General features: G+C 49.7%; 9 protein-coding genes across 9 annotated transcripts; 6 read left to right on the forward strand and 3 right to left on the reverse strand.

Moving 5' to 3' along the window:
- Positions 1-210: 210 nt before the first annotated feature.
- Positions 211-3,921, reverse strand: N7509_005716 (uncharacterized protein; the record flags this gene model as incomplete). Its single annotated transcript, XM_056630353.1, has 8 exons — positions 211-666; positions 728-1,254; positions 1,343-1,775; positions 1,833-1,868; positions 1,923-2,070; positions 2,136-2,206; positions 2,295-2,443; positions 2,838-3,921. The coding sequence occupies 8 exons, from the start codon at positions 3,919-3,921 to the stop codon at positions 211-213; spliced, it is 2,904 nt and encodes a 967-aa protein (XP_056489655.1).
- Positions 3,922-4,743: 822 nt separating this feature from the next.
- N7509_005717 (ubiquitin-associated-like domain-containing protein) lies at positions 4,744-7,754 on the forward strand (the record flags this gene model as incomplete). The annotated part of the gene is made up of 7 exons (XM_056630354.1): positions 4,744-5,061; positions 5,106-5,174; positions 5,239-5,272; positions 5,328-5,474; positions 5,534-6,784; positions 6,835-7,289; positions 7,356-7,754. 7 exons carry the CDS (start codon positions 4,744-4,746, stop codon positions 7,752-7,754), a joined length of 2,673 nt encoding a protein of 890 aa, XP_056489656.1.
- Positions 7,755-8,010: 256 nt separating this feature from the next.
- On the forward strand, positions 8,011-8,799 carry N7509_005718 (putative nuclear distribution protein RO10; the record flags this gene model as incomplete). Its single annotated transcript, XM_056630355.1, has 2 exons — positions 8,011-8,246; positions 8,388-8,799. The coding sequence occupies 2 exons, from the start codon at positions 8,011-8,013 to the stop codon at positions 8,797-8,799; spliced, it is 648 nt and encodes a 215-aa protein (XP_056489657.1).
- Positions 8,800-10,988: 2,189 nt separating this feature from the next.
- sho1 (osmosensor SHO1) lies at positions 10,989-11,882 on the forward strand (the record flags this gene model as incomplete). The annotated part of the gene is made up of 1 exon (XM_056630356.1): positions 10,989-11,882. The coding sequence occupies one exon, from the start codon at positions 10,989-10,991 to the stop codon at positions 11,880-11,882; it is 894 nt and encodes a 297-aa protein (XP_056489658.1).
- Positions 11,883-13,715: 1,833 nt separating this feature from the next.
- On the forward strand, positions 13,716-18,212 carry N7509_005720 (uncharacterized protein; the record flags this gene model as incomplete). The annotated part of the gene is made up of 9 exons (XM_056630357.1): positions 13,716-13,869; positions 14,652-14,708; positions 14,773-14,821; positions 14,874-15,030; positions 15,842-16,274; positions 16,345-16,581; positions 16,655-16,984; positions 17,029-17,127; positions 17,191-18,212. 9 exons carry the CDS (start codon positions 13,716-13,718, stop codon positions 18,210-18,212), a joined length of 2,538 nt encoding a protein of 845 aa, XP_056489659.1.
- A 575-nt stretch (positions 18,213-18,787) lies between these two features.
- On the reverse strand, positions 18,788-19,858 carry N7509_005721 (zinc-binding alcohol dehydrogenase family protein; the record flags this gene model as incomplete). Its single annotated transcript, XM_056630358.1, has 1 exon — positions 18,788-19,858. One exon carries the CDS (start codon positions 19,856-19,858, stop codon positions 18,788-18,790), a length of 1,071 nt encoding a protein of 356 aa, XP_056489660.1.
- A 2,069-nt stretch (positions 19,859-21,927) lies between these two features.
- On the forward strand, positions 21,928-22,458 carry N7509_005722 (uncharacterized protein; the record flags this gene model as incomplete). Its single annotated transcript, XM_056630359.1, has 1 exon — positions 21,928-22,458. The coding sequence occupies one exon, from the start codon at positions 21,928-21,930 to the stop codon at positions 22,456-22,458; it is 531 nt and encodes a 176-aa protein (XP_056489661.1).
- Positions 22,459-23,101: 643 nt separating this feature from the next.
- N7509_005723 (uncharacterized protein) lies at positions 23,102-24,700 on the forward strand (the record flags this gene model as incomplete). Its single annotated transcript, XM_056630360.1, has 2 exons — positions 23,102-23,987; positions 24,048-24,700. 2 exons carry the CDS (start codon positions 23,102-23,104, stop codon positions 24,698-24,700), a joined length of 1,539 nt encoding a protein of 512 aa, XP_056489662.1.
- A 259-nt stretch (positions 24,701-24,959) lies between these two features.
- N7509_005724 (putative general amidase) lies at positions 24,960-26,929 on the reverse strand (the record flags this gene model as incomplete). Its single annotated transcript, XM_056630361.1, has 6 exons — positions 24,960-25,081; positions 25,138-25,228; positions 25,294-26,030; positions 26,088-26,229; positions 26,285-26,554; positions 26,612-26,929. The coding sequence occupies 6 exons, from the start codon at positions 26,927-26,929 to the stop codon at positions 24,960-24,962; spliced, it is 1,680 nt and encodes a 559-aa protein (XP_056489663.1).
- Between the last annotated feature and the right edge of the window lie 788 nt (positions 26,930-27,717).

The raw sequence follows: 27,717 nt of genomic DNA on the forward strand, positions 1-27,717 counted from the left end.
TTCCTGATCACAAGAGCTGTTACGGTTTTCGACACCAGCATCTCCGTGCAAGAAGCACTCATGTCTATACTTCATGAACTTGAAGAATCTACAAATGTGGAAATACGTCTCATAGTTACACCTGCATATATTTGTGTCGCCATCATTTGATGATTCTATGCTATGCAGTATGTTTGATATTTGATAATTTATCATCTCGAGGAAGATATCTCAAACACCCGCGATCAGCTTGATCGCCTGTTCCTTGAGCTTGAACTTCTGAATCTTTCCACTTGCCGTCTTCGGGAACGTTTCCGTTGGGCCCAGAAAAGAATACGTATTTAGGAACTGTAAAGCAAATTGAATATCAGTCATGTCCGAAACTACGTTCAAAAGAGAGTACGTACCAAGATGGTTGCTCAAATGCTCACGCACCCATTGCTGTATCTCCTCGGCAGTAACCATCTTAGAGCCTTGATCTCGGGCGGATATGAAGCTGGCGACAACCTCGCCATATCGCTCATCCGGTACGCCGACAACAGAGACATCAATAACACCAGGGTGGGCCAAGAGACAATTCTCGATTTCAAGGGGATGTATGTTCTCCCCGCCTCGGATAATCAAATCCTTGATGCGGCCAGTTATAGACACATATCCATCTTCGGAGATAGATGCTTCGTCTCCAGTCTATTGCAGGGGACGTTAGACCTCGCGCGATTTTGAGAATGCAACAACAATGGCAACTTACATGCATCCACATCTTCCCAGTAGCATCTGCAATCATAACCTCTGCGGTCTTTACAGGATCACCCCAATATTCCTTCATGAGAAGGTAGCCGCTAACCGCCAGCTCTCCCCGGGCTCCAATTGGAAGGGTTTGTGTTTTGTCTACCGGGTCCACGATTTTAGCCTCAACATGTGGCATCAGTCTTCCAACCGTGCTGATTCTCTTTGATATAGGATCGTCGGTGGCCGTCATCGCAGAGACAGGACTTGTTTCTGTCATTCCATAACATATTGTCAATTCGGTCAAGTTCAATACCTTATGAAGCTTTTTCATCAGTTCTGCGGGAATACTGCTTCCAGCCGCAATTCCAGTTCGCAATTGCTGAAAGCCATCTCCGGAAACTTCACCCGAGGCAATGAGACCAAGCTCCTCGAGAAACATCGTGGGCACCCCGTAAAGTGCTGTACATTTTTCTTCTTGCACTGCTTGCAATGCGGCACGAGCATTGAACGACTCGCTTGGGAATACAATGCAAGATCCGTGAGTTGCTGTCGCCATATAACCCAAGATGAGAACCAAAGCAATGGAACATTGGTGGAGGGCAGCAGACAATGTCGTTGGGAGTAAGTAGCATACGATCGCCGATTTGGGAACCGTTATTTAGAATAGAGTGGTGACTGAGGCAAGCCGCCTTTGGCATTGCGGTCGTTCCGGATGTAAATTGAATGTTAACAATATCTTGCGGGGAGAGGTCTTGCCCCGGCAATGGCCGACAGTCTCCAGGTAATTGGGACATGACGGAAGAAAAGGGTGTGATGCTTTTATAGGACGATATATCTACTCGGCCGGAGGAGTTGTTGACCAGAATGATTCTCTCAAGAGAAGGAATGAGTGCGGACTGTAGTTTCGAGCTGAAAAGGTCTTCGACCATAAGCTCGAGAAGTTTGACGTTACTGCGAGGGTCTTTGCGAGGTAGGTTCGATTCGGCGCTGATGATCAGGTGGCTCGCCTCAAGGTGGCTCAAGGCAGAGACGACTTGCGTGGCATTAAAGGACGGATTGAGTGGTACCTACAACCGTGTTAGGAGAGAAAAGGCCCATGGCGAGTGATCTTCGGAGTATCTTACCAGAATGGCACCCAGCTTGAACAGCGCATATGTTGCCTGCGTTCCATGAGCTTCTCCCCTCATTCAACTCTGCAGTTTCTGGCCACATACAACGGCATATTCCATAGAGTTCCCTAGCATTACACCCACTCTTTCGCCCCTCCTCACACCCACCGATTCTAATCCCCGGGCAAATGCATTGCTTCTGGCGTCAAGGGAGGCATACGTGACGCGATCGTTCTGGTGCTTCGAAACGACGCTTGAAGAGACAGTTAGTCTGGCTGACCATTATATCCATTGTTTTGATGGGGCAAGAATGCTGACGCTGTTCGATCTCCATGTTCAGCCACTATTTTCGCGAAGTGGTCGCCAACAGTCGACTCAATCAAGGGCGGCTAGGAAGGAACGGCGGTGTCAGAGGGACGGGGATCTTCCATCTCATTTGGTGAGAAATTGAGCAGGATCTTCAGCAGAGAGACTCACATCCAATGGGCCACGCACATAGCTCTCGGTCAGCAGAGTTCGTCGATGCAAGTGAACGGACTGCAGCTGTCGCACAAAGCGGAGACCTCCGAAGATCCCTCTTGAAACACGCATACTAGTAGCCTTCCAGGTTCCGATGGTATAAGTAACTGCAGATTCATAACATGGCTGAAAAAGAGTATAATGGGGAGTGAATTTGAGGTTTGAAAATTGGGCAGGTGGAAGGGTTCCAGAGAAGAGGAGGTTACGAGAAGTTCGGTCGGTGCCTCGAAGGAAGCTTCCCCGCACGAGTTGGAAATTGCGGGGTTGACAAGTCCGAGGCTTTTTGGTTCCTACGCCGTGTCACGTTCAACTTCACTTGGACTACATATATTTACAGTACTACTAGAACTTGATATGAGCTTGCAGCTGCAGCTTATGATTTGTCTTATTTATGGTTTGTATATCGAAATCAATCACTAGAAACATCCCCACCTCTAGGATTAGATACGCATCCCACTCCACCACACTTGCACACTCGCTCCCCTCCCCAATATTCCGGACCGTAAGTAATGTTCACCTCATCAAACACGCAAATATTCTCATGTGTGATAAATCCGAGGAAATCTTGGTCTCCCACCACAGCTGGAACAGGTCTTGCGTTATACTGGTCGCAATGGTGGTTGGAATATCGAGTCCAACTACCCAGGCGCGTGGGGTCTACCACAAGTTTATTGGGGTAGTCGTAGGATAAATTGCCGTCCTTATCTCGTATCTGGACCGTCCATATCATACTCCATATATCACCCATTCCAGGAATTTCCGGGCGTACCACCCCATTAAACTCACCTAGACACATCCCCTTCGGGAAGTTAATCAATGCCCGGGTTCCTACCCCCCTGCCAGCATACTCTCGGAGTTCAATGAAGTCTGCTGGAACAAACATGGGTTCGCACTTGCAGGTTTTCTTGAAACAGAGAAAACACTCTCTAAAGTTATCATTGCGTTTGCTTGCGACTGCAGTCTGGAAGGGGAAGGAAGGATGAAGGAAATTTCTATGCATATTGGGTTGGAGCTCACCGTCTTCTGTCCATGGGAATACTGGCTGGCGGAGGCCACCATCTTCAGTCTGTACTATATGATGCGGGTGCTCTGTTGCTAGGTTAATATCAGGTGTCAATGCCTCTTGAAGTCCAGGCCACGGATCTCCCGCATAAGGAAGAAGGGGACCACGCCAATCCAAGTCGCGACTACGAGCAAAAGTCTCGATGCTGCGCTTCTCCCGGTAGATAAATTCAAGAATTATATCCCATTCTGTATTATCCACGACGCTCTGTATTGCAGCTCGGAATGCTTTCGAGTGTGCACAAATGGCAAATATCTTCCATCCAAGACGTTCAAGAGCGATATACATTCTGCCTGTACGGTTCTGTTGATTAAGGGTCAGTTGTTGTCCGACCTGTGCAAAAGCCTCTGTAATGAAATTGGATGTGCAAACATTCATCTCTTGGTACATTGTCCAGTCAATTTTCTCGGGCTTACCTTGAACTATCTTGGGGAAATAGCACGCATCTCTGAGGTCATAGAAGATTGCGCTCATGACCTCGAGAGAAAGCGCGCGTGCCCGCGTTCGCAAAACTGTAACCATGATGTTTTCTGGTGTTAATGAATGAGTCTATATGTGGGTTTATCGTCTGTGAGCTGCTCGTCATGAACACAGCTGTGGTATCTCGAAGTAATAGTAAGTAGTACTGTGCTTAGGGAACTTGGCCATTTATAAAGTGCAAGTTCTCCCCCTCGGGAAAAATGGGGCTCACAATACATGCTACGCTAGTACTAGTACTAGACTCGGACAATGGATAAAGATTGCAAAACAATCATTGATACTATCGTTGGGGCTTTGTTGATGCCAACCATTGTTCAGGACTCAATATAACGGGTATATCATGGTATCCAAGGAAAGCTCACAATATAACAAAGAGAACAAAGAGTAGTCGAAATGCATTGTCGGGTATCAACAAAGCGCCTGTGATATTGATCAATCAAGCAACTGACTTTCTAATTGAGCAGGCTTGAACACAGGGCACCAAGATGAGCTGGGACTACCTATGTATCTCATGGTATAGCGGTGAATAGCTCCATTAAGGCGGCTATGAGCCCCCCTTGAGAGGCTTCCAGTTTCGTGCCAAGGTCCAACGACATTTTGTAGTGATATCTTTCTTTGGATGTGTGACTTTTTCGGTTCGATACCACCTGCCGGCACCGCCGAGTAGTCGTGGTAGTATACAAGTTGCCAAATTACTTTTCTGGTGGAAGTAGTAGATCTGAGGGTAGAATCGATGATGATATGCCCTAGGACTACCTAAGACACGCAGACTCGCTATACCCCCGATGATGTGGCACGTAGACGGCCGGGGACATAGTACTCCGTAGCACTCTCCTGCGAACAAGGAAAGAGCATATCGTCCGAATGGTAAATAATACGAGCGTCCGCATGAAAGCCGCGGAGATCTCGACCAAAGAGGAAGCGGTGGGGCTTGGCGTCATGTGGTGGGGAAACAAGCTTGCGGATGCGACAACTTGCTCCCCCACGCGCTTTGTTTCCCGGACCTTCGCTTCGGACCGGGCATGTTCGACCTTTAATCGCCTTCTTGAACTCGGCACAGACGCCCAAATCCTCGCCAACATGGCCTCTGACCCGCCGGAAGACGCCATTGCCAACTTCGTCAGCTTTACGAGCACCACCCGCGAGCAAGCTATCAACTTCTTGAAGGTGAAAGATGCCTTAGTATTCCGCTGGCAGTCCAAAAGTTAACATTTTCGATATGACAGGCCAACAACCTCGACTCGCAAAAGGCCATCAATGCCTATTTCGAAGACCCGACGGGTCCCCATCCACAGGTGATAACTCGGAGCGCGAGGATTAGGCTAGGGACTGGACGCTGATTAGCATTTCGTATGACAGAATACCGGCTTCTACAATGACAACAATAGCCCAGGTACATCTCTTCGTCTATATACTCGGCTCTTCATGGAACTAAAGACCCTCTCCAGGTTTCGGATACGGCCAGCAAGACCATGGTCCCCGAGTGCCGGCTACGGCTCCTCCCACTCGTCCCTCATCTCGAACGAACATGATCGATGCCTCGCAACCTCCGGATTATGAAAAGGCCACAACACCATCTTCGCAGGGAAATACTGGTTAGGAGACCTCTTTTAGAAGTCATCACACGAACAATGCTGATAGGCTCATTATATAGGCAATGCAGGCTCGGATCAGAAGATGAGCTTGGCTCAGCGCGAAGAACGAGAACTACAACAAGCGGTGGCGATGTCCCTTAACCAGGGAATGTCAAAACAGGAGACGGGAGTTACAAGGAGCAAAGAAGCGCACTTTGGTAAAGCGACGCGCGACGAATATGATACAAATGCATGGGCGATGACGTTATTCAATACGACCTCCGAAGAAGTCGTCTTGAGCCCCAACCCCGAGGACCGCAAGAGAATAGCAGGTGAACCGGCTTTTATCCGACCCTCTAACAACAACCTATACCTTGGAGGATTCCTCACCATTCTTCATGAGATCCCACTTGCAAGAGAGGCACTCATGCTTCGTAACAAGGTTCTCTTTGACTATGGACAGGAATCGCAGGAGTGGTGGAACGGCCAGCCAATCAATTTGCCTAAGATTGTGACCATCAACGAGGGCGACAATGCGGACAATGACTGGGATGATATAATTTATGAGACCCAGCGACTGATGGCCTTTTTGGATTCTACAAATCGGTCGTTCGGCAGCAGTGACGCCCTTGCCAGTCTTAGACATCTCCACGACTACTCTTCCGATTCAGAAGAGGCCATCACGAGGTTTTTGGAAACCTGGCATCGCGCAGCACTCCGAGCGGAACCTGACAATCCATTGTCAATGATCTTTCAGTCTAAGGCTTATAAGCGCACACCGTTTGATGATCCAACAGATGAGGATGATCCCATCTCACGAGAGCTCTTTATCTTCGAGCCCCAGGTCGAGCAGGATCACGGCCAAACTCTATACGATGTTTTGGATACTGCGATCTGGAGCGATAGGCCTGGAGAGAATATGGACGACGTTTGGCTTGAACATCTGGGTGAGCTTCTCATTATGAAATTGGACTCATACGAGAGTGCCAAGTCAGTGGATGTCAAGGCCCCGGCTGTATTTTATCCCGATCGCTACATGAGCAGCTGTCGAGAGCTTGCGCTGGATTTCCGTACTAAACGACGTGCGGTTATGGAGGAGATACAAGAGCTAGAGAAGCTAATGTCTCAATTTACGGCTCCACGAACTGCCGTGGGCACGCTCACAGTGAAGGAGATACTCGAGAAAGCCGCGCAGGCAGTGCCTGTAGTTCTCTCGGAGAATTCGGCCCAGAGTGACGACTCAATGACTCCCGAAGTGAAGGCCGAAAAGGCATCGCGAATCACGCGTGACTTGCAAGAAATAGCCCAAAAGGTCGAGGCTAAATTAAAAGGTACCTTCCCTCATGCATAGAAGATGTGCTATAGTGACTGACATCTCCAGACCTTGAATCCAAGAAACAGAAAGCATTGGAGACTATGCGCGCCTATTCCAAAACACTCACTGAACCCAGCGAATCTCCCAGCGAGCCACCTACACACAAATATACTCTCCGTGGCGTCTGTACTGAGCCACATGTCACTTATGTCCTGAGAAGCGGTCGACCAAGCGATCCCAATGATCTGATGGAGTTAGATAACCAGAGTGACGCCCAGGATCAGTGGTGGCGCATCAGCTATTCCGCTGAGGATGGCAAGACCCGCCAGGCCGAGAAACGAGATGCCCAGGGTAACCAGTCGGCCTCCCAACATGGCGATGTCATTGGCTATACGGCACGCAAAGTGCGAGAGATTGAAGTTCTCCACGCTGCACGCGAAGAATGGAGAACGGTACTGCTGGTATATGCAAGTGATAATGCTATGAATGCGAAGGTTGAACCAGCACCAAGGCAACTTCAGGTGAGTTCATGGTGCTCTTGATGGGTGTGTGTATGTGCGTTACAGACTAATCTAATCACAAAATAGGGATTCGTGAGGAAAGACAATGAGGCATTCGCCACGGAATGCGAAGAAAGCACTGCCAATGCCCAGGATGCCCAGATGACTGATTCTTCGGGGAAGAATAATAGCACAAGTACCCAGTACGCTTCGTCACGAGAGCGAGAGAAAGAGCAAGACAACAAAGACCAACCCATCAACGTCTTTGACTACGAAGTTTCCGATTTCGACAGTGAACGTGGATCGGGGAAGGAGAAGAAGATGCAGGAGAAGGAGATGCAGGAAAAGCCGCGGGCCAGTCTTCTTGGCAACAGCGCCAACGCGAGCAATCAAGCGAAGGTCTCTCAGGCGCTGGACGATGACTCGGAGTGGAACGTGGACGAAGACGAGGAGATGGTCGACCACGTGGAAACCGCGAAATCTTAAATAGCGGCTGTATGAGTGATGAATCAATGAACACTAGATCTAAGCGGCCAGCTCAAATGTGATCCGCGAGAAATTAGAGAAACGGGAAATGGTGCCTGGAGTTATTGTAGCTATCGCTGCTGTGTAGTCCCCTCAGTGTCGACAGTCCCCACACCAACCTCCACCGCCCAAGTCGCCGACATCAACAAATCCACCCGCAACAGCTCAAAGCTCAAAGCTCAAGCTAATTCCACCACTTGCCCCTCACAAAGCCAAAATGACAGTCGAAAGCGACACCGTGGCCGGCGCCACAATCGAACTCCTGGAAGCACGTCTCCGCCGACTCTCCTATCTCGTAACCGGCAGCTCAGACTGGATAGGAGTCCCCAACACACCCTCAAAGCCAACCACACACGACGAAACAGTCTCCCGTCGCCTCGCCCGACTGGTAAAAGAACTAGAGAAACTAAGCAAATCCGTGCCCGCTGTCCGGGACATCATCCAACTCCGTTTGTGGCCCAATGCTTCTTCCTCTTCCTCCGCACTACCACCGCAATCCTTACCCCAACCCCAAGCGCGCGCTACCTCCCTAAACATCAATCAATCACTTCACAAACCCCCCAAGCCAAGCAAAAACTAACACCAACGCAACAGACGACCAAAACAAACCCCTCTTCCACCCAGACCCCCCAACAACAGAAACAATCCCAGAAGGCCTAACCCCGCAAACCCTAACCTCAATAATCCTCTCCTACGCCAGCGCCTCCCCGAAACCTCCTCACGCCTAACATCACTAAACGACCTCCCGATCCCGGACGCACAGAGCTCAGCCGCACTAATCGAACTCCAGCCTGCTCTCGACCGTGCCGCGGCCAAACAGGCCGAGCAGGCGGCTGCTATTTCGGAATTGAGGGTTCGCACGGCTCGGGTGTTGCAGCGGTGGTATGAGGTTGGGCTTGTTGGAAGTGGGGAGGCTTGGGCTGAGTGGGAGGGAAGGCTTGAGGGGGTTGAGAGGGAAGTGCGTAGGAGGGAGGCTTTTAGGGAGAGGAGGGAGAATGAGATTTGATTTGGTTTTGGTATACGATATTGGTATTGGTGTGCTTGGGTGAGGGGAGGGTAGTGTGGGTGTCGAGGGAGATGCCTTGGGTATCTGTTTATAGTACGATGCTTGGAGGAGATAGTGGGTTTCTGTGTGTTTACTTTATGATATCCTCTTCGTCGGCGTTGAATTGAATTGGTAGCATGTTGCGGTGACCAGAATGCACCGTATTCACTACTTGCTGTGCCCAGGTAGGCACTACTTTACTATGTAGTAGTTAGTAGTATTGTAGTAACTACTACTAGTTTTAAATGCAACTTGAACCTGAATTTGACCTCATGGGTAGACCATAGTTTACCATTATCACTCACATATAGAGGGACTAAACCCAATCGACCATGCTCGCAGATCTCGACCACCAGCGATCGGTCACATTCCGACAGCTGCAATGAGATCATCAAACCGATCAGATCAGGTCAGATCAGATGCGCATTCCGTTGAGGTCAGTCGGAATGCTGGAGAGTATACCCCAGATTCCTGATGACAGGCGACCGGGCAGTCCGAAGCGAGCGGATTGAGTTTGGCTTTGCATTGGCATTGGAATTGGCAGTACGGTATTTGAGTAGTATAAAGCTGAGAAAATGAAGTGCAGAGTAGAATTGACATTGACTTAATACGAGTAGCCTGAGGCTTCCAGACGCATCCACCGCAGTTCCAAGGACGAAGTATAATGCACCGCATCATCCAGGGTCTAGAACGAAGCGAAAATAGGAAAGAAAAAAGTACGATCCGATCGAGGTGGGGCGTGGAGATGAGACTCTAGGCGAGACCCAGACCCTTCAGATTATGAGTATTGAGTATGGAGTATACCCTCGGTAAGATTCTGCACTCTTGGTTTGTATTTCAGTTAGCAGGATAGTACTTTTTCTGAAGTCACTAGCCGTGGCAATGACTATGTGGCAGATGTTAGGAATAGGGGTCAGCCTAAGGCTAGACTGCATTGAAGGGTTACGCAAGCCCGGCAGAGGACGGCTCTAACTTTCAACTTGAAGGTTGTGCCTCATTTGTGGTACAGAGTAGGGAGTGTTGCCGGGGTTCTTAGTTCTAGAGATCTAGTCAGTATCTCCAAGATAATCCGGACTCCCACTCCCACAGTGTTATTGTATTCATACTACTAGTATTCATCATATCATCGGAGACAAGTGTTGATGCGAGCCCGCGTCAGCCAAGCGGAGCCCGTGACTAAGCCGGATATTTATAGCACTGCCTACGTGGATTCACTGGCTTGGTTATTATGTAGTCCTGGAGTAATGCACAAAAGTGAATGGGAATGACAAGATTAAATAACAATTGAATGAGTTAGAATATCCATATCCTTCTACTGTCCAGAATCAGAATATTCAACCGTTGAAACCCGTGGTGGAGAGGGTTCATTTCCCGAATTCCACTTTGGTCTCGATTCCAGGGGGCGTCTGTGTGTTTGGGGGCTCCACAGTCAGTGGGTTTGAGGGTGCCTGTGGTTTGTGGTTTGCGCTTGTGTTCTTCTCTCCTCCCTCTCACCCTCTCAATCCGACTTCCTCCACCTTTTTTCCCTCGTTCAACCCTATTCATTCCTTTCTCCAGCCTGGTGCTGTTGTCTTTGCCCTTACGGCCCCCAGATTCTACTCTCGTTTTTGTCCCCTTCCACTTCCCTCCCCCCCCAAGGCCACCTTGCCCACATCCAAAACACCAACCACCACTACCACCCCAATACAACACCCCTTGACTGAACGGAACCCACGTCTTTGTCTCAAAAAGAAAAGGTACGAACCACTGGAAACGCCGGCGCCTAACCTTCTTTTTTCTCCCCTTTCGTTTTGAAGTTCTTTGCTCTCTTTCGCGCCCTGCTCTGTGTCCTTGCCCTTCCATTCGTTTGCGATCGAGTCCATCAACCGTGTCCCTCGTTTTCGACCCCACGCGACCGTGCCTCGAATTATCCCACTGACAAGGCGCAGTCTTCGTTCCAAGATCTTCAATTTCCATCCCCAGCCGACTCGAGTCTGACACTTGGTTCTGATTGTCAACGGCGACCTCCTTTATACGCCGTACACACTCGACTCGACTCGACTCGATTTCCCTCCTCGACTCCGCTTGCCTTTCCTTTGACATCTCGTTTCGGGTGAACCTGCGTACTCCCTCCTTGTCACAATCCGAGTCTCAACGACAATTCCCCCACAATGCCCAACTTCCGCCCCAGCAACATCCTGGGCGACCCCTTTGCGCTGGCCACGCTTTCCATCTCCATCCTGGCCTGGCTCATCGCCTTCGTTTCATCCATCATCGCCGACATCCAAACCGACTATCCGAATCTGGATTGGTGGGCGATTGCCTACATGTTCTGTATCAACATTGGCCTGATCTTCACCTTCGGTACCGACACTGGGAATCTCTACGGCGTCGCGATTGTAGGATACCTGGGTGCCGCTCTCGTCCTGACCTCCATCAGCGCCAACAACACCGTCTACGGCTCGCAGGGCGCTGAACAGGCCGCCGGTGCTGGTTTCATTCTGCTGTCTATGGTCATCATCATCTGGATCTTCTACTTCGGTTCCACCCCTCAGGCTTCGCATCGTGGCTTCATCGACTCCTTCGCCCTGAACAAGGAACAGCCCGGCTCGTACCGCGGCAGCCGTCCCATGTCCAGCGCGTTCGGTGCTCGCCCCGAGACCATGGCTACCAGCAACACCCCGCAGATGTACACCTCCGCCCAGCTGAGCGGCTTCGAGACCTCTTCTCCCGTCTCCGGATACCCCGGCGGACCCCCCGGCGCCGAGCGCAATTCCGCTCAGCCTCCGAGTCGCTTCGGTGGCAGCAGCCCTGCCCCTGCACCCACCCCCGGCCCGGCCCCTGCGGTCAACCCTGATGGCAGTGAAATCCCCCAACCAACCGAGTACCCGTACCGTGCGAAGGCCATCTACTCGTACGATGCGAACCCCGAAGATGCCAACGAGATCAGCTTCACCAAGCACGAGATTCTCGAAGTATCCGACGTCAGCGGTCGATGGTGGCAAGCTCGAAAATCGAGCGGAGAGACCGGCATTGCACCTTCGAATTATCTGATCCTCTTGTGAGATCGATAAGTTTCGTGTGTTTCGTGTTAATGCCCTTTCATTCCCTCTCTCTCTCTTTTTTTTGATTTTTGTCTGCCTTTAAAGCTTGCTATACGCAAAACATTGTACCCCTTTGATACCCTTCGGATACTTCTCTCGACGTGTGTGTACTTTTGGTTTTCCACCCCTTCCCCTAACGTGATGTCTTGATGGCCTCCTCTCATTATCTTCGACGCAACTATTTCATTCTTCTCCATCTTATTTCCCTCTATCTCTTTCATTTCATTTCTTTTCCTTTGGAACGCTGTCTTACTTTGATTTGGCTTGGTATTAGTCCTTTGGCGGGAGTTTCCCCGCTTCGCATCGTGCGTTATGGTTAGGTGCTTTTGATCGTCATGTCTGGGAACATGGATCTGCTGGCCCTCGGCGAGAGTCTGTCGATTGTTTGACCTGACCTCGACCTTGGCGAAGCCGATGCCCTGCTGTTTCCTCCTTTCTTTGCATGAAAAGTTTCGGCGGCCAAGAAGCGCATGAGTTGCGTCCTGGTCCCGATGTATAAGAACTGAATGGCGAATGTAATCGATACCTCTGTCAACTTTCAACCTGTATGGATATATTCGTAGACAATATCCTCGTAGTAGGGCACTGATCTGGCTACCAGCACCAATACCGATGATATATGGTCGTCACGCAATCAGCGATCCTTCCACATCGGGCATCTCCATCCACCTGGGCAGGCGGGGTCACTTACACCCCTCAAGCCCTCAGTCTAGACTCAGCCTAGACTTACTCCCATCAAGCTGCCACAAGCTGCCACAACTCGCGAAAGATTCACTCTTCAAGTGACTCTCGCTCTCACCTACCAAGCTTGATCCACCTTCCCACATCTCCAAGCTTGACGCATCTTGACCATAACAAGCATTTCATACCGTCCCACGTGCACGGACAATGACGATCGAGCACGTTGTCCATCGTGAGTAGTTATGTACCTCCACAAACCATCAATTCTCCGAGCCCTGCCCCCACTTCGTCAATCAATCAATTCTATCAACCCCATAAATCTTCTCCGTAGCCGTCTTAAGAACAATGAACATCATGATCAACACGACTGTGACTTATAACGACGAATACCCTAGGAAAGATCTCCGTCCCCATTCACGATTCCCATGAATGTTAAGCATTGTTCTCAAACTCATCTTTCTCCGTATATTAGCCTGTCTGGTACTAGCTCCCTTCTCTGGCGCAGGGCCCCGCAGCACCGCAAAAAGGGCCTTCAATACTCGTATGGTTTGCTAAGGCGGGGCGATTGTAGGCTTGGACTTGTAATTGGACTAGAATAGTACTGTGAGATAGTTCGTAGAAGAAATGAAGCGTATGAATATCGACCATATAGAGAGGCGTTTATAGTATACATACTACTAAACCCCCATATTATATCCTCAATCTGATTCTCGAGGGTACATCCTAGCTAGTATACCGTAGATATCTAAGGTGGCTTGAGTGGAGCAACCCACGACTCGGAGTGGGAGGTCCTCCCCCTCCCCAAAATCGTAGTAACCGGCTTCCTAGCCGGACTTGCTGATCGGGGTCTGTCCGTTGCGCTAGTTCGTTCAAGTTCGCTGTTCAAAAAGTCACCGCTCCTCTCTTTCAAAATTGGTATCTTCTTCTCGTTGTATCTTATCTCTTCGCTGTAGGTTTATTTCTCCGGAGCTCAACACCAGCACTAGCAACTGAATCGATCGTCGCTTTCTCGGCGAGGAAGGAAGGAAGAGAGGAAGGGCAGAAGAGAACAGAAAAGCCTTCCAATACCCATACCCATATCCATACTCATACCGTGCCGAACATCCAAACAACATGCCAGACGGCAATGTGACAGTCGCATCTAATGTGCTCGGCACCATTGGCACGGTGCTCTGGTGCATCCAGCTAATTCCACAGATTTGGTATAACTGGCGGCGGAAGAATACAGATGGGTTTCCGGCTACAATGATGTTCCTCTGGGCACTTTGTACGTACTACTAATCCTCATTTTATACTACCCTGTTCTGGGAGGGAATGGGCTGAGTGGTTCGGTCCGGCTGACTCAAGGTATTCCAATTCCATCATCCAGGCTCTATTCCGATGGGAGCATATCTTATTTTGCAGGTATGTGCTGTCCCCATGGGCCAGGCCATCATTCGGGCGTTACCAGTGCTTGCTAGATGTTCATTTAAAATTCAATGGCTCATTTCATTTTCTCTATTCCTTGCTAGAAAGTCAATATCCCACTACAGATCCAACCGCAGATATTCGGATTTTTCGCGCTGGTCAGCTGGGCCCAGGTTCTGTACTATAGTCAGTGAGTTTTGGACAATTCGAGAATATCAAAGTTAGGTATTTCTGCTAAGGAAGTTGTTTACCTTGCGATGGAAATAGTGGTTATAGCTGGTTGAAAGCTACGTTCGTTTGTGTGGCTATGGTTCTGTTATTTGGTGGGCTGGAGGCTCTTCTTATTCTTACGTTGAGGGTTAGTAGATATGTGCCAGTTGATATTCTGTGGCTATGAGAGGATGGATGGATACGCTTACATTCTTATCTGCAGATACCATATGACAAAGGAATTACCTGGCCGGATTTGGTGGTTGGGGTTGTTGCTGCTATTCTTCTCAGTGCTGGGTTATTGCCTCCTTATTTTGAATTGTGGAAGAGAGATGGCCGGGTGATTGGGTTTAGTAAGTGTTGTTTTGTCTCGAGTTATAGTATCGGTGGTGACTCTGTGAGTGCAAGTAAAGGCTGATAACTTGGATATAGACTGGGTCTTCCTCTCCATCGATACTTTCGGTGGTCTATTCTCCTTGTTCGCACTCGGTATGTCCCCCCAGGTAGCATTATGCTAGTATGCCAGTATGCCAGTGCCACTAACAATATCCAGCTGCCCAAGGAACATTCGATATTTTAGGGGGTATTATGTACATATTGGTGTGAGTACTAGTATAGCGTGGATCTTGCCAGTGCTAAAGAGGTGTTCTCCAGGGTTGTTCTGGAAGCAGGAATCTATCTGAGCCATATCATCTGGCGCATTCGGTATCGCAAGCTGCGCAAAGAGGCCAAGGAAACTGGGAAGAGTATTGACGACTTGTTGGAATTGCGGAGACGGGATACGGAGGAAAGCAGAGATCTAGAGACAGGGGTCCTCGATCAAGATCAAGATAAAGATCAGGGATCAAGACCGACAGGGGCAGAAATAAAGAGAGAGATACAGCCAGGGACTGCGACAGGGCCTTCAATGGAGCGGTCAGAGATGAGTGAAAAATGGTGATGTTAGTTTGAGCCTAAAGGTACCTTATACTTGTGCTCTAGATGAACCATGGATACCTCAGTATCAGTCCATGAATATACAATTACCCTACCCCTCCACAGGTATCACACAGCTCCAAGATACTACTAGTACTACTAGTAGTATTTCAGTTTCACAGTTTCTAAGTTGGGCGGGAGATCAGCAGCTACTAGTACTTTGCATGCTCATTTCTTCTCTGCAGTGTGACTTTGGTTCCACGCGTTCCCCTCTCCCCTCTCCTCTCCCAAGTTCAAGTTCAATTTCTTCACCATCCTCTCCTTAACCTTTTCCTTGACCTCCTTCCTGGCCCTTTCCCTACATTCCTCCTATGATCCACGGTTATCGGTGTTGAAACAAGCTGGAGCTACCTGGGGAAGCTAGGCCCAACACACCAACCCTGTTTGGGCTAACTTGAACAAGCATCAACAGTGTCAACAGTGCCCGCTCCCCCCCCCCCTGGTACCCAGTTTCCTCCTCCTCCTACTCCTCCTCCTCCTCTACCTCAACTATGCCTTATCTCTGAGCTTCCCCGCAATCAATATGCCGGAGAGACGTCTATCGCGTCTACTCAAGGCAAAGCTATTACGACGATCATCAACGCCTGCAGTACCCAAAGCGGGCAACGGGGCGGACCCGCCTGTCCCTGTCCCTGTCCCAGTCCTAGTCCCAGTCCCCCCAAACCCAACCGCGAATAACTCTCGCCCTTCACATCTCTTCGATTCCGCGAGCGAGAAATCCCCCCTATAGCGTCGTTTCGTCCGCCGACCACTCCTCGGACGAGATCGGCCCTACCTCCGAGCCCGATCGGCGCGAGGGGAACGCGCCCAAGTGCACCTCCAACTCCAACTCCCGGACCCGGACCCGTCACGAGCGTCACCACTGGAACTCATCCACTTCGCCATCCGCCGAACACGAACACCAGCGCCGCCATCTTCCTCACGCACCAGAACGATCTACATCATCCCCGCTGCCGACCGACCACGAAAACCCCCTCTTATACACCCCTCTGACGGACGAACTGCCATCCCCCCTCGAGTCTCCACTCGCGACCCCCCCAGCATTCCGACGATACCTCCTTCCAGTCCGCGGTAGTCAGGGTTCGAACTCCGGCGCCTACCGAGCTTCAATTGACCCCGACTCTTGATACTGTCGTTGAACGCACTGCAGCTGATCGCCGGCCATCCTCATCCGCCTTCCCTCCTCAGTCTAGCAAGCGCCCGAGCATTGCCGTCCGCCGGCAGTCTCTGCTTCCAGCATCTCACCAACACCTGATCACCGGCCTTCTAGAACAAAGTCTTTTCTCAGGACTGAGCGACCCACAAACAGCCTACGCTCCTGCAGTAGCCGACGAGATGGTCCAGCGTCGGATCTGGGATGAAACGACCAGGTGGCTCCGCCACCCTGGTACCCTGCTTGGAGGATGCGGTGGTGGACGAACTGCGCGACCAGGTGATCATGAAATTTGCCAACTCATTAGGGAGGACATGGGATTCTCCGGATATCGTGATACGAATTGCCCCACGAGAGGGCACAAATCGCCAGTCGACCCCAGAGCGCCTCCTCAGTCCCGAGGAATCTCTGTCATCAATTCTGGACACATATTACCCCGGAGGTCAAAAGATAGAGGAGGCATTGTTGATTGACGCACCTACACGCCGCACTCCGAAGCCCTCTCCGCGCCACTCGGTATATCATCATCATAACCCCGAGCCTGGTGAGCATGGCGAATACTTCCCGTTGATGCCCGCGAAAGTTCCCACCCCACCTACGCATCCTACACTCCCGGGGCAAACAGCGCTCCGGCGATGTCGATAATCAACAGTGGCGTGGCTCCTCCGCTACCTTCTCCAGGTAGGGGTGGGTCACGGCATCACCGTCGACCGCCACTCCAACGGCACACAACCAATTCGCCAACGATTCTCGGCCAAGGTCCTATCGTTAGTGTTACAGGTATGTTTTCACGTGTACCCACGCGCCCAGCATATAGAAGCATAGATGACTGATTCTTAGCAGAGGCGGGCATATCTCCCCATTCTGTACCCGCGCCACCACCGCAACCCAGCGTGCCCACACCCCCAGCACCAGTACCCGATTCTCCTCAAACCAAATCACATACTCCACCAGTACCGGTAGCATCGCCGCGGACGTCACGCAAACCCAAGAGCGCTGCTTCACCTGGGGCGGTGTTTGGAGGGTTAATTGATGGTACCGTTCCCCCTATCAATGTTCTGATCGTTGAGGACAACATTATCAACCAAAAACTCCTCGAGGCGTTTATGAAGCGATTAAGTGTCCGATGGAAATGTGCGGCAAATGGAGAGGAAGCGGTGCGGAAATGGCGACAAGGCGGATTCCACTTGGTATTGATGGATATTCAGTTGCCCGTCATGAACGGGTTGGATGCCACCAAGGAAATCCGTCGCCTGGAACGACTGAACGGTATTGGCGTTTTCCCTAAGAATTCCTCCGGTCGTTCGAGTGTTTCGAGTACGACTGAGGATAGGAGGCCGGGTCTTAACCGCACCGTTAGCGAGGAAGATACTCTCTCCGACTTGTCCTTATTCCGCAGCCCTGTCATCATTGTCGCTTTGACAGCCAGCAGTCTGCAAAGTGATCGTCACGAGGCATTGGCAGCTGGCTGCAACGACTTTCTGACCAAGCCTGTTGGTTTCCCATGGCTATCACAGAAGGTTACGGAATGGGGCTGCATGCAAGCGCTGATTGACTTTGAGGGCTGGCGGAAGTGGCGTGGGTTTTTGGATACTCCGCAGTCTTCCTCGCCCAGTTTAGATAGCGCTGCCAGCCCTATGCAGACCGGCCACCGCAACGACTTCGGCGCACCGGCCGACGGACCTGCCTCGCCGTCGACGACCCGGCATACGAAGAATAAGTCTTCTACCAACGGTCTGTCAAGGCCTCACCTACCAGATGCCGCTGAGATCTTACGAGAAGACTCATGGGGTAGTGGCAGCGGTGACACGGGAGACTCCGGCCCCAGCCCTGACGCCTTGCCTGTCGAGGCCGATGGGAGGTGAAGAGCGATGCTGCACCCCCATCAAAGGAAGAATAAACTATTATCCGATCTTGAAAACATTGATCATCATGATCCCGTCGCCCCTTTGACAAATTTCCATATGTCTCGACCCTGTCTTTTCCATTGGATACCCATATAGCAGCAATATCCTTTTTGACTCGCGGCCATCTGCAGTAATTTCAAGCGTTCATGTTTTCCTCTTTCTCTCTCTTTCTTTTGCATTTCGACTTTGCCATGATCGTTTCGTGCATTGTGCACTTTTCATTTGATCTCATGCTATGGCACACATATACACAGCTTGGAAATACTCACATACACGAAGGAGTTGTTCCATCTATGGCCGATATTGATCCATTTTCCTTTGGCCTTTCTGGACTATCCTATTCTTTTCTCCCCAGGTGAAGGCTTTGTTCTTCCTTGGTATGTATTTATCAGACAACCGAATGGAGGTTTCCCATTATTACCGAATCAATCTGGCAACGATGTTCCCAGTACCTCAGCGAATTCGAATCCATATTGCCAACTACATGAAGTACTAGTAACTGGTGGGTGCCTAGACGGTTACAGCACCCTTCCTCACATTTCCACCACAATCTTCAAGCAACTGACCCCAGCCTTCAACTCATCCAAAGCCCCATTAACAGACCCCAGCCCACCTTTGATCACTTTGATATGGGGACTAGCAACGACCTGTTTACCAGCAAGCTTCCCCTCCAACCAATCGACAAAGATAGCCCGATTTCTCTCCTTCAATTCCGCCCGATCCTGCGGAGGATACACAAACGCAGCCTCAACGCCATCAGGAACCTTCAACCCGGGATCCAAGATCGGAGCAATCGCCAACTTCGACTTCTCCCCCTGTCCCTCGCCCCTCAACGCATGGAGAACATCAGCCGCCAACTGCTGGTCCCCAGTAGCATGATATCCAATCCGAATCCTCACCCCGCCCCCACCCGCCGCCTGAACAATCTGACCCAACACATCCTCATCCTTATAATCAAAGACCCGATCCGCCCCAAGACCCCGAATATAATCATGGTGCCGTCCACTGGCAGTAGCATAAACAGTAAACCCCATCAACTTCGCCTCCTGAACAGCCAAAGCTCCAATGCTACTCGACGCACCCCAAACAAAAACCCCCTCCTTCAGGTTGCCCTCCTCAGCAGAAACTCGAACTTGACTGGAGGCGGCAGTAGGTTGCAACCCAGCCCAAACCCACCCATTCCACGTCGTAACAGCCGCAAGTGGAAAAACAGCCCCTTCAACAAAAGAATACCCATCCGGAAGAATCGCAACAGTCTCCTCCGGCACGAGAACCCGTCTCTGAAACGCGCCATAATCAGCACCAGCATTAAAGAATGAACTTGCTAGTGCCGTAACGCGGGTCCCGGGTTTCATGGTTGCTCGTGTCAGTGGCCCGGATGAGATTATCACGCCTGCGACGTCGGAGCCTAGGATTGCGGGATATTCCTGGATGAAGAAGCCTGTGTCGCGTTGGTGGTGGTCTACTGGGTTTAGGGCTAGGGCGTGGACTTCGATTAGGAGTTCGTTTGGGCCGGGGGTTGGGGTTTGGCGGGTTGTTGGTTTTATTGGGGTGTTCTTTGATGGGAGGGTTGCGGCTTCGTGGGTTTGGTTGGAGGTTGACATGATGATGGTGATGGTGGTGATGGTTGGAGGTGAGCTGAGATGAGATGAGATTCTTGTCTTTGGTGATATCTGAATACTAGGATGTATTTCAAGTCCTCATCTGCCTTATTCAATGCGCAATTTATAGGTAGTATTTCGTTGGAACTTGACGCGGTGATTATATCGGAGTTAACTGACTAGCTTAGAGAAAGACGGGGTTTGCGTATCTCCATGGCCCCCAACTTTTAATTAACTTGAACACACGCGGCCTGTGATGTTATGCTTGGGGAAGCAGGAGCAGGACCGATAACTTGAAGGAGAGAGTCCTTCTGGATTAAATAGGATCAAGAAGCTTTTATTATGCGTATTCTTATATCATGTCATCTCACGAGTGGGGGTGTCGACAACAGGTGGGTTGCAGTTGGACTTTGTATACCTCAGGCAGACTATGAGTATGTACTGGCACCTTCGCCATTGGACGAATTCTCGTGGAACATTGCCATGTGAAATGAAAGGGTTCCCTCGGCAGTACATTTGACTGGTCGCTTCAAGTTGCTGACTGCAGCGCTTGGTATCTTCTAACCGGGACTTACCCGTTGGACTTGGCATCTTTCTATTTCTTGCGTGCTGCACGGTTCTACCTTTTCCTTGGCTTGGATTTCGCTTTTGAGACAAAATGTGTCGGCATGGAAGAAATGCTTATCGTTGCAGTAAGAGCCCTGAAGCTTTGGGTGATGAGCGACTGGGTGTGCTCGTTATAAATGGCAAATCTTGGGAATGGCGATCAGGAACTAACACATGCGGAACGGGTCGAAGCGTAAGTGCAATGGAAAGTGGAATCTTTGCTTGGTCTTTAAGCTTTAAGTTTGACTTCATTCATTCACATACAGAGTACGGAGTAGACACGGGCCATTTAATCATGACAGGTGATCCACTCCAACAACTTGAAATTTCTAGTAGCACTGGTCAACAATTCTTTTGAGCAGTCAGGCACTCAGATGAGACCGTCGGGGCTGCAAAATACTAGTAAGTTTTTTAATCACAGCCCTTTTCTTAACACTTCTGATAATTTAGTCCGCAAAACCGATCAAGGAGGTCCAACCTTGAAATTTCAACATGACCACTGCGACGCAACATAGGTCCAAATCGGGACGTCATTCAGAAGTGGCCCCGATACGCACCCACCAATTGCAAGACGCTTGAACAACGCGATTGAAATGAGCGACATATCAGCTTCCTAATAATTCGTGCTCTACCCCAACTAAGTCTCAGTTCGGGTGTGCCGTGTACTCCACAGTTACGACGATAGGCCGAACGGCTGCATTAGTGTCCCGCGACGCAGACCCTGAGAGGCTCAAGTGTTCCGGCGGTGGCTTGAAGCCTCCGTCAACGAGGGCCACACTTAAATGATCCTTATTTTGGGTTCAAAAAAGGGGATCAGGGGCAGGTTTGTGGGATTTCAATCAGAACGGACTTCAGGGATAGCCAAGGCAAAGGGTCAGAAAAGCTGAACGGTTGCCTGTCCATTGGCTATGAGTGACGTTCAGGGTCACCTCAGACCTCGCCAGATTGTGAAGACTTGCAGATCGCAAAACTAAAGGTTCCTTGGCAGACCGTACGAGTAGTAGCCTTGTCAGACCATGGCCCCGCTCCTAGGTTGAGCTAAGGCGGTGTTGTTTCTCTCATCTCCCTGAAGTCAACTCAACTCAACTTCCTCCATTTAAGCTTACCTTGTGGAGGGAGCCAGTCTTTCGTTCCGGAACACACCAAACCACAGCAATCATGCTTCAAGAAGACACTCGAACGTGCTATTTCCCGAAGGGTGACACTGCCGGAGGCACTTATCCATGCACTTCTGATGAAACCACACATTGCTGTGGAGCTGGGAACATATGTCTCTCCAACGGATACTGTTTGGATGTATCCCAACCATTCGTTCTTTCTCGAGGTGGTTGTACAAGCCAGAATTGGGGTGCTGGATGCCCGACCCACTGCCGTAAGTCCTTGGATCCTATCCCTTGTGGGGTTACCCCTTTGAATCAATGGGCCCTATATCGGTATGCCTATATTCCATGCCGAGTGCTGACAAAATGGCAATAGAGGATACCTTCGAGGACATGGGGGCGTCTATAATTAATTTGAATTTTATCAACGGAACCTCTACCTATTGCTGCGGTACCCCTATCATCGACGGGGAAAACATCGTCTGCCCTTTCGGAAAGGATAGCTTCGAAATCGACGATGGCGAAATTCTTACCGGACACACTGCCCTCGCCAATGTCACTTCACTGTCGGCCTCAACAAATTCCTCGTCCAATTCCTCTATATCTTGTCCACCGATACAAACAAGTACTCCTTCATCAAGCGGGTCACACGATGTTGCCCTTGGAGCTGGGCTGGGCGTTCCACTGGGGGTCATTGCGCTGGGGTCGTTGGTATGGGGATTCATGGAAAGAAAGAGGGCCAATAATTTGAGCAAAGCAGTGGCTAACTCCACTGCCCCGGCCACGGGATTTATCGGTCACCCTGTGAACGCCGAATTTCCTGCGAAGACTGTGAGTTCTGGGCCCTCGGAGCTCGACACCAACCGACGCATGCCGGAGTTGGAAGCAAGGGATTGAGGGATAAAGTTGCGGCATATAGTTAGATACCCAGTACATACTTGTACCTATGATAATTGTGAATAGTCGCATAATGTAATTGAAGGCTAATTCTGAGAGTGTTACCCACGGTAACAGGATCTATTGATATTTCCAATGGTGTCGCTGTAATACTCGAGCATGATACTAGTAATATCTAAGCGGTGGAGAACTATGCGTCAATAAATTTAACCTAATTTTATACTCGATTAAGGTCATGCACCTGTCTTCCGTGAGACATTCTCACATAGAGTCTAGACTCAATAAGAGAGCGAAACTAACTTGACCACAAACATCGCCAAGGGTAAGGCTCCGTGCTGGGCAGAATGTCTCGAGTATTCCGGGCTTGTCCTCGTGGCTGGAGTTCGCCCCTCGCGAGGGGAATACTATGCATGTTACCCAGAGACTGAAAGGCTGGAATGCAACTGCTGCGATAGATTGAGGTCCAGGCCTATGGTAACTTCTATTAAATTGACGCGTAATCCTATCTCAAAATGATTTTAGATCAGTATAGCTGTCACCCTCGTGCTTTATTCTCCTTTAACGCGTGGATCCAAGTCGATCCCGCTGATCTATCGCCCTTGATCGCTTGGCTGTGCAGATCACCAGCTCAATCAACACAAGCATGGCTCGATTTTTAGGATGTCGTGGCAGTAGCCTCAATATCGTTGCCATTCTCGGCGTCTTGATGCCCGGAATTATGTCTGTTGGCTACAACGCAGCGTCCCTTGGGGGAGTATTGACCTTCAATGCCTTTGAGGCTCAATTTCCTGATATCGACGTGACACATTCGGAAAACTCTTCACACACTTCGACTCTACAGGGGACGGTAGTCGCTGTTTACGCTATTGGCGGCTTTCTTGGTACCTTTTCCTGCATCTGGCTCGGTGACATTCTTGGCCGTCGACGTATGATCATGGCGGCTTCAGTTGTTCAGATCCTTGGAGCTACTCTGAATGCCACCGCCTATTCTTTGACCCAACTCGTCGTCTCGCGGGTGATTATTGGTGTTGGAACAGGCGCAATTCTGGCCACAATTCCTCTCTGGCAGTCCGAGATCTCTCCTGCGCATAGACGTGGCGCACATGTTGTCACCAAGGGAGTGTTTAGTGGAATTGGATGTGCCCTTGCACTGTTCCTGGAGTATGGGATGTCGTTCATGAAGGGAAGCATAACATGGAGGTTGCCATCTGCCTTTCCCATGTTTCTATCCTTCGTCATTCTGGGCTTTATGTTCTGTCTCCCAGAGTCCCCTCGATGGCTTCTTTGCCAAAATAGGGTCCCGGAAGCTCGTGAAATCTTGGCCGCCCTAGAGAACGCAAGTGCAGATAGTGATGTGGTTGAGAGCCGAATCAAAGAAGTACAGTCTTCGTTGGATTTAGCTGGAAACAATGCATCTCTGGCGCGGCTGTACAATATGGGACCTCAACGAACATTCCATCGGGCAATTTTGGCGATGGGAGGTATGATTTTCGTCCAGCTGACAGGCTCAACTGTGACTACCTTCTACAGTAAGTGATTATTTTACTTATTTTTTTCGAAAATACGGTTCGCTAACAAGAAGAATTTAGCCACCGAAATATTCGAGAAGGATCTTCTTCTCGATGAATCTACATCTCGACTCCTGGCAGGAGCCTATCAACTTGTGGGACCCATTGGTGGCATAGTCTCGGTTCTTACAATTGAGGTTGTTGGCCGACGCAAGTTGATGATGCTCAGTGCAACAGGAAACGCACTCTGCCTAGCCTTGGTTGCTGGCCTTGGGTCACAAGCCGCGAACATCACCTCCGCACATGCTGCTATCTTCTTTATATTCTTGTTCCACTTCAGCTACATCATCGGATTTGGAGGCATACCCTATCTCTACGCCACAGAGCTTGCACCGCTTCACCTGCGTACGACGATTAACAGCATCAGCATCAGTATGTCCTGGGCTTTCAGCATTTTAATCGCCAATGTTACCCCGATCGCATTCAACAACATGGGACAGAAGTATTTCTTTATCTTCGCAGCATTCAACGCGTCAATCGTGCCGATTGTCTATTATCTGTTCCCGGAGACTTCAGGGCGCGAGCTTGAGGAGATCGACGAGATCTTTACCATCTCTAACAGCATGTTTGATGTTGTCAAGCGGGCCAAAGAGCTACCTAAACGTCAACCCAACGATGTGTTGATAGAAGAGAAGCTCAAATCTGGTCTCACTGTCACAGCAGTCCCCGTGTGAGGGTGCTATATTTGTACTATATTTGGAAAGTTACGGCATCATGGATAACATCATTAGGCTAGGGGAATAAGGAGCTAAGATACTCCTGATGATTTGTTTAATGAAGAAAAATGAAAATAATAATGATAATAATTTAATAACTTCGATCTGAAGAACCTGTATAGAAATTTCTTCAATGTAAAACAAGAAAATCCATTCGACGTTAATATTTCTTGGGTGTAGGGAGTCTCAAATGGCATTAACCCAATGCAAATGCAATTCAAGCTCTACCCTTGAGGTCTTGATCAATTTGCTTCGCCATTTGCAAGCATTCTTCGTCACGCATGTTGAGAGTAAACAGTTGAATAGAGCAGGGTGCCCCATTGAGTACCTCAAAGTTGTCTGTACATATCTATTAGTAAAAGTTTCCGGAAAGGTTCAATGCAGGTTTCACCCACATTCCGGACCAATTTGGTCCTTCTTCAGCTCGTAAGTCCCAGTTGCATCTTCTGCGCCCACGTGCCCAAAGGGAAGAATGCACGACGGAAACTAGAACAATTCGGAGATTAAGTGTTAGAAATATCCCCGAATCGGTCGCAAAATATAAAACTTACATCGAGAGCGTTCAAAAATGCCGTGTATGGAGGCAGTCCAAAAGTATCGTGCTGAACTGCAGTGCTCTGGGCAGGGGGTGCGATGCAAATATCAAGGTCGTTTGCGAGCCACAACTTTCTATAATCCTCGCGCATTTCTGCTTTATGGGTGTTTAGTGCAGCCAATTGGCCCATTCGATCCAATGCACTCCTATCCGGCAGAGAGGATCCGGCATTTTGTTTAAGCTTCTCACCCTGCTGACCAAGGTGAAGTAAGGCTGGCACCGGGGGATCTCCGGATGATTCAAGGTGGTTCCTTGCGCCTGGGTCAAGAGCGAAGGTACCGAAAGCGACCTCAGTCGCCTCCATCACCCGACATTCCGCCGAGGTCAACGGAATGATCGTGTGGCCCTGTGCCTCTAATATGCGGGTTGCATCTTCCAGCGTCCTTTTAACAGGGGGCTGCAGAGGAAAATTAGGGCTTTCGGGAACAACTCCGATTCTTAGCTTTTGCTTCGTGGAGACCTGTCTCCATGGAATGTCCAAGATAGTGGAATCGTAAAGAGCGGGGCGGGCCTCAAAAAGTGTCTTGAAGAATGTCTCGATGCCATCTAGATCCAAAGAAAGTGGGCCCGCACAAGACAGGACAAACTTCATTCCACTGGTGGTGCAGACTCGCATTCCTCCGTTCGGGACCCTTGCAGCACTAGGTCGGAATCCATATGTCCCGCAGCATAGGGCTGGGATGCGGACGGAGCCTTTGAGCTTGTTATTAACACGGCGCTCAGAATATCTCTACCAGGGAGAAAACTCACCGCCAATATCTGTTCCAACGCCCAATGGCGAGCCCCTTAAAGCTATCAAAGCCCCTTCGCCGCCACTCGATCCACCAGGTCCCAATTGGGTGTTCCTTGGATTAAGGGTGCGCCCGAAAACGTTATTGTGAGAGTCGGTCGTCTGATTAATCGTGTTAGATACTTAATATCATGTAACATAGTATATGTCTGCTTACCATCATGGTTTGGGGCACATTAGTTTTAACATAGATAACCGCTCCAAGCTTTAACAGGATTTGTACAAGGGGCGAGCTTTCCGATGAAACTTCACCCATGAACGATAGCATCCCAATGGTAGATTCAGTACCCTTGTGATGGAAATTGTCCTTGATGCTGATTGGGAGACCATGGAGCGGGCCAGCCAGTTGACCTTGAGCTCGCAAGCGGTCCAAATGTTCCGCTCTTTTCTGTGCTTCATCGAACATGGTGTTTGTGAGACAATTGACCTATTTAAGCGAGTTAAAATATGCCATGAAACAACAATACTTAAGCACCCTACTCACCAATTGTTGGGCAACTGCAGCACGCTTGCAATACGCCAACGTCACCTCTGCAGAGGTCAAGTGACCTTTCGCCAAGGCAGAAAGAAGACTGGAAACTGTATAACTTTCGGTGATTTCGAGTTCACGGCCTGTCAGAATGCCAGACTTGCGAATGGCTTGTTCTTGGACTAGATCATTCTTGTGTTCTGCTAAAGGTGTTTGGAAGTTGTCCCAGAAAGCATTGGGAATCCTCCATGTCGACGGAATCTTTTCGGAATTTTCCTTTTGCTTTTTAGCTACTCTTTCTTGCCACGGGATATTCGTATCGGCAGACTCCATCTTCAAGTTGATTTGGGTTTGAGGGTGTATTAGTAGCTTGAGGCTATGTAAAATGTACTATGGCTGTTGGATAACTTGGAAGTCAGCCCTTAATAAGGCGGGCCCTGTCAGATATATGTAGTATGTTCAAATACGGGGTCTGAGGGGTAACTTATCCGATCGGCAAATAATGGCGTCTTTCGAAACCAACTCCCTGGGCCGAATGTTACGTCCTCGCGATCTAGCAAATCGCGACATTTGCCTCGGCTAGGAAGTGGGGATAAGCGGGGGGTTTTCTTGTTTGATCGCCAGCTAGGGTCTTGCTCCAGAGACGTCAGACCCTGAGATCTATATGGCCAGGAAATTATGACAATGGCCGTAAAGTGATAAACTTACAAATTGCGTGGGTGAATAAAAATTGATCATATCTCGCCGTTTCAATATGATTCCCCGGCGAAGTTGGTCTTCAGAGTGGGGTTGTCTCACTTGACTTCGTATTGTACTATCCAAGGCTAAATTTCTCACTCCCTCACAAAATCGGTCTTTTCAAAATAGCTCTGTCCTGCCTTCTGCTCCCCTTTCTTCACTATGGCCACGATGGAATATTGCAAGCGTGCATATAAAATAATTTTACCTTCTCAAGATTTGAAAAGCGTTGGCTCGTAGCCGACTGTCCAACGGCATTTAACTCTTGGGGTATGTTGATATCGCCATTCTGTTACAGACCTCATTTCCCACGGATTGATAGAGAAATTACCCGGTGGTTTATCTTGAAATTGTTCAATATACCGCCTGGCATTGACAACCTA

The sequence above is a fragment of the Penicillium cosmopolitanum genome (assembly GCF_028827165.1).
Source record: "Penicillium cosmopolitanum strain IBT 29677 chromosome Unknown utg000006l:49.0-5199605.0:1.0-5204138.0, whole genome shotgun sequence".
Lineage (NCBI taxonomy): Eukaryota > Fungi > Ascomycota > Eurotiomycetes > Eurotiales > Aspergillaceae > Penicillium > Penicillium cosmopolitanum.